Source organism: Prenolepis imparis, unplaced genomic scaffold (assembly GCF_030444845.1).
Source record: "Prenolepis imparis isolate NDT839.2.m4 unplaced genomic scaffold, iyPreImpa1.0 SCAF_6, whole genome shotgun sequence".
In the NCBI taxonomy this organism is placed as follows: Eukaryota; Metazoa; Arthropoda; class Insecta; order Hymenoptera; family Formicidae; genus Prenolepis; species Prenolepis imparis.
This window is the reverse complement of record NW_028141164.1, coordinates 15,089,221-15,100,559: the sequence shown is the minus strand read 5'-3', so window position 1 is coordinate 15,100,559 and position 11,339 is coordinate 15,089,221. Positions and strand designations below refer to the sequence as shown.

Here is an 11,339-nt window from a genome sequence, read left to right as displayed (position 1 = left end):
TTGCAAGCCCGCGCCGCCGAATTCGAAGAGATCGAACAGCAACGACACGCGGTACGAAGAGACGTTGCCCCGAAGCCGTCCGTCGCCGCCGCCTACAGTCGCAACGAGTGCTGCTGGCGTTGCAAGCAGCGAGGGCATACGCGTTTCGATTGCAAAAGACCGCCGAAAAAGTTCTGCTCGCAATGCGGGAGTACTGACCAAACAGTGCCACCCGCCGGCGGGAAACGCGGAGCGGGCCGGGAACGCCGCGGCCGATACCATCACCCCGAGCCCCGCTTAACCTATACGCCACGACCGCACATCCCCGTACAAATCCGGGATTATCATTATCGGGCCCTACTCGATACCGGGTCCGAAGTATCCTTCATTAATGAACGGACCGCGAGCCACCTGACTCAAAAAGGGTGTGCCATCACGGCCCACGACGGGCAGGTACAGATGGCCGACGGCACTTCGGCCGATACTCCGGGGACCGTCAACGTCGCCATACGAATCAATCACCGCACGTATCAACACGACTTTCTCGTGCTACCATCATTGGACAGCCCCGTGCTCATCGGAGCCGACCTCTGGATACGCACGGGGATCTTGATACCGCCACCGCACCCGCCGATACGACCGCCGCGCGCACCGAAGTGCAACGCCGCTGGTGGACTGGCTGTGAGAACCGCCGAGGAGGAGAATCGACTCCGGGAAATGTTGGCAGTAGAATTGGGAAAATTCGAGACGGTCCGCGGACCCACTGACCTCGCCCAACACTTCATACGGTTGCGGGATCCGCGTCCCATTAAACAACGCTATCGACCGCGAAATCCGGCGATGCAGGCCGTGATCGATAAAGAGGTGGCGGAGATGGAGGCTGCCGGGGTAATTGAACCGTCGCGAAGCGCATGGAGCTCCCCGGTGGTGATCGTGAAGAAAAAAGACGGCAAGTTCCGGTTCTGCATCGATTTCCGTAAGGTCAACGAAGCAACCGATAAAGACGCGTACCCACTGGTGACCGCCAGGTGACCGCCACCCTAGACAAGCTACGCGGCGCGAAATACCTCACCTCAAAAACGGATATTGGCAAGTACCGCTGACCCCGGAAAGCCGCCCGATTACCGCGTTCACGATCCCGGGCCGGGGGCTCTATCAATTTACGGTGATGCCGTTCGGCTTGCATTCCGCGCCCGCTACGTTTCAACGATTGCTGGACCAGGTCATCGGCCCGGACCTCGAACCGCACGTCTTTGTATACTTAGATGACATTATCGTCATCAGCCGTACGTTCAACGAACACTTGAGCCTGCTGACCGAGGTGTTCCGTCGTTTGCGCGCCGCGCGACTCCGATTGAACCCAGAAAAATGCCACTTCTGCGTCGACGAACTAAAGTATCTCGGGCACGTCATCGACCGCAACGGGATTAATACCGACCCGGACAAGGTCAAGGCCGTCGCGGAATGGCCCGCGCCGACGACCATCAAACAAGTTTGACAATTTGTAGGAATGGCGTCATGGTATCGACGTTTCGTCGCGAATTTCTCAACTATCGCGGCCCCGTTGACCCGCCTTACCAAGAAAAACGCCCGATGGACGTGGGGTCCGGAGGAGGACGAGGCGTTCCGCGCCTTAAAAACGAATCTCGTCACCGCACCCGTACTCGCGTGTCCAGACTTCACGAGACGTTTCTTTCTGCAAACAGACGCTAGCACCAGCGGCCTCGGGGCAGTATTAACTCAATTCTCCGACGAAGGCGAGCGCGTGATCGCCTACGCAAGCCGTACCTTAAATACCGCCGAAAGAAATTACAGCGCGACCGAGTGAGACCGCGTTAGAGTGCCTCGCGGTCGTATGGGGAATTCGACGTATGAAGGGTTATTTGGAGGGTTACACCTTCACCGATCATCAATCGCTTAGATGGCTGCAACGTCTAGATACGCCGTCCGGGAGACTGGCTCGATGGCTGTTCGAACTACAGCAGTACGACTTCGAAATAAAATATCGACGGGGCGCGCTAAATCGCGTCGCCGATGCCCTGTCGCGACAACCCATAACGTGCGCCGCTGCCCCGCCCCGATGCCGCTGGTACCATCGATTATACAACGCCGTATCACGGGAGCCCGACGCATACCCCGATTACCGAATCCAGGACAACAAACTATGGCGTCACGTACTGCATAGCTTGAGTTTCAAGGACACGCCGGTCGAAACACAGTGGAAGGAATGCGTACCTTGCAATCAACGGGCCGAGATCCTGAGACACAATCACGACGCCCCGACAGCAGGGCACCTAGGGATCGCGAAAACCATCACCCGGATCGCAGAGAGATTTCATTGGCCGGGGATGTTTCGCGAGATTGCGGCATACCCTAATAAGAACATGATAGTATATTATACGTTGAAATCTGGGATTTACGAGAAGTCTAAATATAATAGATTCAACGTATATCAGTTCCGTATAATTTTAGTTGTGATGTCCGGCTGATATACGTTGTCATAAACTACATTTATTCGTTTTTTAAATGTTATTCTCGAACCAATAAAAATCATATTTTCTAAACGGATGAACTACATTTTACGAATACATAATTTTTATGAATAATGAGCATATATATATATATATATATATAAACGTATTGCAATAACCGTTTAAAATACGTTGTCTTTGTTATTCTTTTAAATGATTTTTGTTATTGAATAAACGTATTATATACGAATATATTTGTTTTTGAAGAAACGTATTATATATGATTATATTATCGTATTATATGTTTATATAAATATGTTTATTCAAAAACAAAAATATACGTATATAATACGTTAACATAATTCTATATAATATATGATTATATTTTATATATATACTGAGAAAAAAGTCGTTAATTTGACTAAATGTGTTTAGTCGGTTATAAATTCTTTAGTTGAAATATTTAAGTATTTAAGTCAATACGATGTTTTTGGCTTAAATAATTAAATATTTCAACTAATAAAATGATGACCAACTAAACGCATCTAGTTAAATGATTTTTTTTCTCAGTGCACGATTATGTAATCATATGATAATTACATAATCGTTACTACTAAATCTCATTATACTAACAATATATATAATCGTATATAATTATACATATAGCTACAACACAATAATAATAAGTAATGAAATTTAGTGCAAAGAAGATAATATGTGACTCTTGAATATAAAATAAAATAATAACAAATTTCAATAAAAAATTTTTAACCTTTTATTTTTTTTTAAAGTTATATTAATATGTTAATACATTTGTTTTATATTAACAAAATAGAGAGAATAGATTTAATTAGTTCTTGTTAGTAAATATATGTATTATTAATAATTATAATAATAAAAGAACATTATAAAATATATAATAAGTATATATAATAAAAGAATATTAAAAACTTTAGTTTTTCCTTGCACTTGCATTGTACATGTGGCGACTTTTGGCCAACTTTAGCCATGATTGTATGGCATCTTTAATGCAATGATCGGAAGAATTGTTTCCTTTAAATTGCACTTTAGCAGCATCTGTAAGAATAAAAATTTTATATATTTGTTATATACTAAAAAAATTTTTACATACTAAAAATATGTATTTAAAAAAATAAAAAACAAAGATTGTAGTGAACAAAAATTTTGATTAACTATTTATCTCTCAACAAATAATGGATATTTATTCTTGTAGGATTTTTTACACTGAAAAAGGATATGCTTTTCAAAAAATTCCATCATCTTTCATTTTATAAACTTAGTTTTGGAATTTTTATGTAGTAACACAAATTCGTAACATTTGTAATAACTATACGAAATTTAAATATTTTGTTATAACATAAAAAAAATGTAATAGTATGAAGCCCCTTTTATTGCTTTGTATATTATTGCGTATGTAATTTATTGGCAAAATTTAATGTCAAGAAACTAGTACTTCAGTTTTGTAAAAAGTTATTGTCATAGAAGAAAAAAATGTAGTAATTTTTTTTATAAGAGATAAATAGTTTGTATATAATAACACAGGGTTATTATATGAACTTGTTTTAATGTCCAATCCATTGAAAAGCGTGTATTATAATATACCCGTAATAACTTGACGTAATTTTGTGGTTTCGAAACTTTTTTTATTTTGCCCTTTCCAGTTGTACGTCATCGCTAACTCGTTTGTGATTAAAAATTTTAGCATATTCATTACGCTGGATCTTTGGTCAGTACCGCCAATCGTAGAAAGACGTCCTTTCTATAAAAAATTATAATTGCCACATTAGTCAAGTTTAATTATTTGTAAATTATAAAAGTAGACATGATTATAATTTTAAATCGTACCAAATAGGTGTAAGCAGCAGATGGTGTTTTGTGGCCTTGAGCATCTACTTTTTCACATAGTAATTCTTCCAATTTATTAAAATCATCATCGCTTTTCAGTGGTAACTCCGGTAATCCGTCTGGTTTCGATGTTGGATTTATCAATGTCGACATAGATTGTAAAAGCCGACTTATACAGACATTGTTCTGCTCAGTTAAAATTGTTAACTTTTCCAGTCGTTCCACTACATATTTTTGGAATTGTTTTTGAGTTGTCTCTGTATCTACTTCTTGTCTTGATGATGCATGACCTTGAAATTCAACGTCACTGCTTTTCTTTGATAACGAACCTATAAAATAATATCAGATATCACATTGGGATTGTAATATTATATAGAAAATAAAATATTCTATCTGTAATATGAAATATCTAATTTACATATACCTAATTCAATCTACATGATTAAACTGATATATTTTTTGTTTCCACAAAAATTAAAAAATAAATAACTAATTATAATTCCTAGTATTTCTAATATTTAAAAATATATATAAATTTATACATTTATTAAAATAATGATAATATTCTAATACAAAAGTTTCTTACAAAAAGTATCGATACGAAAAGTTTTATTACACATTAAAGAGTTATCTTCATACATATAGTTTGAATTCAATTGTATATTAAATCATTATGAAACATACTTATTTATATTACAAGGAAATATAACAGATATAGCAATTGATAATTCAAGATTCGTAAAACATAAAAAATGTTTCTTTATAAAAATAGATAAATACTCTACATTTTAAATTTAAAAGATAGAATATCCAAGTATATTTGTTAAAATTAATTAATATAATAATTAAAAATTTTAATATTTAATATATGTATAAAGTTATAAGTATAAGTTATAAGTAAGTTATAAGTTTTAAAGGACAAAATAATATAATATTTTTCAATGTCTACAAATATTCATTTACATGTACATATATACTAACTTTCAGAACGTGAAATAATTCCACTATTATATTTGCCATCATATAAAGGTTGATTTTGATATTTATTTTTGTCTGTACGTAAAGTATTGGATGTGGACGCATTTTTATTTTTCACGTTTTTTTTAACATTCTTTTCGCTGGAACTCGAATCGTCTTCTCCAGAATCATCAAAATTTGAGTCTCTTCGCTTATTGTTCTCATTCTCTGAACCGTTTGAATTGAAAATTACAGACTCTTCACGATGAACAATACTTTTTTGCTCCTTTTGACTCCTGCGTTTAGTATCAGTAGTGGTAATCATTCTTGTGGAGGAATCTGACGTGGATGAATTAGATGTGTTCACCTCTTCCTCTTCTGCATTATCAGATGGTTCAATATATTTTTTCTGTGAAATGTCTATGGAATTGAGCGTGCCATCTTCTGTTGAACCGTGTTCCAAAATAATGTCCATATATTTCATAATGCCATCATAGTCATCTGAATAAATTATATTTGAACATTATAAAATACGTAAATTGAAACAGTAGTAATTAGTGAAGAATGAATAAAATAGTATTTAATCTTTATGAGAGCCTAATACGATTAGAGTTGTGTTAATACAATATATAAATTAAAATAAATTTATTGTCTATATTTTTTTCTCGTTTACACCAATGCTTACGCGAAACTTTTAATACTCGGTGGATTTTATATTGCATCCATGTAGCGTCATATGGTTCATTGTCCAACACTAGTTTGTCAAAAACTTCTTGTGATCTAGTCTTTGGCCAATAGCATTTCCTTCGGTCATCTATCAGCCAAATCAATGGGACGATGGCACACTCTTTTCTTTTGCCATTTAAAAATTCCACAAGGGAATATGTTTTTTTATTCTTTACATTTTGAGACATGATTTAATGTTCCTACGGATTTTTGATATCTTATATATAATTAAATTTTACTACTTTTTTGACAATTTTATACAAATTATTGTTGTTCATAAGAAAGCACGATATTAAACAAATTTATGATCATATATGTTTAAATATGAATATTTAGAAAACTTTTTTTTATTTACGTTTTAAATATAATGAATACTTAAAAAACTTTTTTTTACTTACTTTTTTATTTTAAATACGTTTTAATTAACGCGATTTTAATATCAAAATAAATTCTTATTATAGATTCTGCACAATAATTTAAACGCAATAAAATTTTATTAATTTTACAGAATTTTCTGTTTTTCATAGATACAAAGACTCTAATTATACTTCATACTTAAAACTGTAGTTAACTCATTCAAAAATGCTTACTTCTATTTTGTTTGATATTTTCATTGAGTTTTATTAATAATATAAATTAAATAGTAATTATATCAATTATAATTTAAATAGTATTTATATCAAATTATTACAAATATAATAGTAGTTCCAAAAAATTACTACACTACTTGGTGAATAATAGGAAAAACTCCGAAACCTTCTTTAAAAGGTAATCGGAAACATTTATAGGATATATCATTAACAAAAAATGCAGTAGAAGTATTAATATTAATACTTTTTACATAATAAATACCTAGTTTAGATGAAGGTATGGGATATCGATATAAATTGTCGACATATTTAAATGTGGTTCCTATACATTTATATTTACCATCAATGAAAATAATCTCTTTGATAATGTATATTTGATTGCCAATTGCTACAGTATTATCGGGAAGTTTGACTGATATTTTCATGTCTTTATAAATTAGTTTTTCGCATTTAAAATGATCTAAAATATTTGGATTGGGAAAAAATAGTCGCTTAGGAAGGTAAGTTGGAGTGTCAGACGGTTTAATTTCAATCTCGATGTTTTCTTCTTCTATAAATCGGTTGCATACTTGTTGCAAAGGTAATTTTTTTGAACGAATTCGTCTTTTTAGAGATTGAAGATAATTTTCGAAAGGAAAGCAACTATATCTTTCTATTGGACCATATGTTTGTACGTCTGCACAAAGATGCAGTAATGAATGTACATTATACACGACGAAATCCTCACCATATATTTTAGCAGATTTGAGAACAAACTTTCTAATAGCTTCTTCAGCAACGTGTATGTAAGTCTCAATTAAAGGTGCACTAGATAAAATAGTAATTGCTACATGAAATAACAAAAAGTGTCGATATTTTACATTGTCAAGAATATTATAGAAAATGATTACACCGCTATATAATACAATAAATCTAAATTCGGTTGCTTTAAATTTTTTCAAGTTTACTAAAGGTCGACAAAAATCAGACGTGACAAATTTACGTATTATCTGTATGTTATAATCAATTGCTGCAAGATTTTGTCGGGAGAGTTTACAGTGACGGCTTCCTTCTACCCAATACTTTACAAGCAAACGCTTCGTAATACCTAGGTATATTATATGCATGGGATTCAATACAAACTGCTTCACGAGATCTATATTTAAAATAAGTAATGGCGATTTTCCTTTTACATGATCATCATTCGTTTTCTCACCAATATAGTCGTGTTTCGTTCTTAAAATTACCGAATTACTTATTTTAGTTGGATAAAAAATTTGCTTTGTTACTCTTTTAATAGTGCACCTTTCGCATCCGTACATACTTGTATGCCCTTTGATCATCTTTAGCATGGCTCTTGCGGGTGCATCGGCCGTAAAACATTCAATTTCAACATAATATGTTTTCCCATTGTATTGAAAGCCGTTTTCTCGTAAGGAAATCATTTCTTCAATGAAAAGCTTTAGGTATTTTTCAAGATTTATTGGTTTTCCTTCACCACAGAAACATGCAATCATGAATGGACGTGAATCTATAATATTATCACTACGACCTAAAATAGGCCACAAGTCAGTTCTACTGCTCTTGAATACAGGTAAACCATCAATATTAATAATTAATTTAATAGTTAAAATTTCGCCATTCATTCCGCCATTCTGTAATTTACGCGTCAAACATTTTTGAATCCCATAATAATACATGTCGCCATTATCAAAATTAATGGTTTCCAATTTTTTACGAGACGTACGCAATAGATTTTTAGCAGTACGCGGTAAAAATGGATAGGCTGGATTAATTAACTCCAAAATCATATTTAACGCTGCGTGTGTTAAATTATTACCGATTGCTATCTTACACAAGTTATTCGTAAAATTGGCTGGATTTATTTGAAATGTATGTGTTATAAGACCATTATCATTATGATTTTCATTATTCTCAACAGTAGAACTATCACTGTCGTCAGTGTATAATATATATATATCATCCATATTATTCGAGTTTAATCCTGTGAGGTTTAATATGGGAGCGGATTCATTGGTATTTACTGTATCTACTGTATCTACTGCATTTATTGTATCGATACTTTTATTATTTTCAACTGCATAGCATATAGATGAACTTAAATTTTGCGTATTTGTAGAAGTAAAATTAGAGTCATTTGTATACGAGGACAAAAATATGTTTTGTACTGCATTATTTATTTTTCGACGCAACTGTCGATTAGTGAAAAGCTTATTCTCACACATTTTTTAATTATTTATGTAACGGTTCAAACTATTGAACAACAATAATTATAAAATATTAAAAATAAAAGTTCTACTATTTTCTTTATATAAAATACAAATGTCTCATGTAACGTAGACAATTCTTGCCTCTGTAACAGACATATAATGTCAGAAATATCTATATATATTAAATTTGAAAATATAAAATAATAAATATATATACATATATATAATATATAAATAAATTTGTTAAATATATAATGTATTTGGAGAAAACAGAAATATGAAAATATAAATATAATTTCTTATATTTGTATATTTAAAAATATGATTTATCCGAGATACATTTATTCTATTTATTTAAATCTGAAATTTCCTTTGACTGGATTGTTAATATTAAATTGATTAAATAACATATTGAAAATTAGGCACAATAAAAAGCACTACGTTTTGCTAAATATATTTGCACTTTATTTTTAGAAATACTGCTTATTTTAAAAAATTGAAATATCATATTTTATATAAATATGCTACTTTTAATAATTTAAAATTGTTTATTGTGCACGTTTTACATAAAAAGGAGACATCATTTTATATAATTTATGTAAAAGACTCTAGAAAAAGCTAATATAAAATAATATAAAATTAATTTACGTATTATTTGTAAGCAATGATAATTTTAAAATAAAGAAAAGCCATTGCACTAATTTGCGCGAGAACTCGTAAAGTAATGTTTGAAATTTAATCACATTTGGTGCGTACATAATAAATAGTCTTTCCAATTAAGAAATCTTCAAATAATTTGAAAAAGAAATAAAAAAAATTCTTATATAACAAACCTTAAAACCGTACGTTAATATGAAATACTGTAATATATAAATACTTTTACTGTATAGGAAATGGAAAATAAAGAAACAAAGTAAAATATATAAAAATACTTCTTCTTCTACATTATTGGCTCGGGTTAATCCATTCTATGCGTCCATTGTGAATAATTTTTGCATTAATCGTAATATCGTGCTCTTTTTTGACGAATTTCTCCGCGCAAAAACTTGTTGACGCGCCCGGCCACTGTGGTGTCGGTCGCGTTCACGTTATCGTATTGTAATTCCTCTCGCGGGCGAGCGCAGGTGACATAAAATCCGGTTACGTTTGATCTGAAGTAATTACTGTTTAATTGTTATTCTTTATTCAATCGCTCGATAACGCCTCGCGCGCAATCATCATCGATCCGAGATTTTCGCGATCCGACAAGTCCACCCGGTAATTCGATACCCTTGCGCGATCGCGTGCGCTCAAGCGCTTCGCGCGTGTATAGCTGCTAACCGAACGCCGTTCGCAAAGAAAGAACACGATATTAATAATAATGCACATTAAATAAATGACGTTAGACTAAGATGTTAAAGAATAGCAGATAATAGAAGATAATGATATAAGATGCTAAGAAATTCTCTCAATGAGGAATGGGCTTAAAACAATGGATGTGACGCGTTTGGACACGTCCGAACTCGAGCAAAGCAACGAACTGTAAATATAAAAATAAAAGTTTTTACCTTTGGAACTGCTGTTGAAACTCAATCTCTGATCGTACGAATCGTACGAATTTCCAACAAATGGAATGACTGCAAACTCGTTCTTTGTCTTGAGAGCTTAAAATTTCTTCAATTCACGAATATTAATAAAAAATATCAGTATGGCAAAATACGACACAGGTAAACTTGTATAAGGTAAAATATAAAATCCGACAAGATTTTAGGCTGTAGGAACACTTCGATCCAGAGATTCTGAGCTCTAACTGTACAACGAAGCCGCCGCGCTAATGCCGTCGATGATATGGAAGAGAATAACGCACACAGCGAACCGCGCTATACGCCGCGTATGTGGCGCCTAGCGACAAACTGTTACGTGTACGCTGACCGGCAGGAATGGTGTACGGCGTCAGATGTGTATATACGTGTATGACAACCGAAAGTCACACGCATACATACGTAGCGCGAATATACGTATGCGCTGTCTTTTGGTTGTGTATATATACACGTATATACACACATATAACGCCGGACACCATTCCTGCCGAATACATTGGTCTCGTTGTATATATGCGTTATTATTTTCCTTATATACTTACTTGTGTGTTGCGCGTCTTGAATCTTGAATCTATCAGTCGTGATAGCAGCCAAAGAGTTCATTAAATTGAAATGCTTTTGTTCAAATAAAAGATAAATATCAACGGATCCTTGTTTCTATACTGACAATACTGAAGTCGTTTTAATAAAGTTTCTATTTTTCTTTTCTGAAAGGAACAAAAGATCACATTTTTTCAGGGTTGCATAGTAACTAATTAATTAGTTATAAAATCACAAACTATACATATTTATATATTATACCATATAGTTTTACTTACCGTTCATCATATATGTATTACATTTGCACCAAAATCACTTTTCTTTGATTTAATAACAATAAAATTGCACATCACATTAGTTTCAGAAGAATATTGATTATACCATTTGTACAATGGAATTTTCTAAACATTTATAAATAAA

General features: G+C 33.7%; 1 protein-coding gene across 3 annotated transcripts; it reads right to left on the bottom strand.

Moving 5' to 3' along the window:
• Positions 1–3,299: 3,299 nt before the first annotated feature.
• LOC145937104 (uncharacterized) lies at positions 3,300–10,699 on the bottom strand. 3 transcript variants are annotated; one of them, XM_083039959.1, is made up of 6 exons: positions 10,347–10,699; positions 5,959–6,199; positions 5,298–5,774; positions 4,317–4,645; positions 4,074–4,230; positions 3,300–3,527 (listed from the first exon to the last, which is right to left on the bottom strand). In XM_083039959.1, exons 2-6 carry the CDS (start codon positions 6,185–6,187, stop codon positions 3,403–3,405), a joined length of 1,317 nt encoding a protein of 438 aa, XP_082896085.1. In that variant the 5' UTR covers positions 6,188–6,199; positions 10,347–10,699; the 3' UTR covers positions 3,300–3,402. The 3 variants fall into 3 exon arrangements, with proteins under 3 accessions (XP_082896085.1, XP_082896084.1, XP_082896086.1); XM_083039958.1 differs by lacking the exon at positions 10,347–10,699 and having other exon boundaries at positions 5,959–6,371; XM_083039960.1 differs by lacking the exon at positions 10,347–10,699 and having other exon boundaries at positions 5,334–5,774; positions 5,959–6,368.
• Between the last annotated feature and the right edge of the window lie 640 nt (positions 10,700–11,339).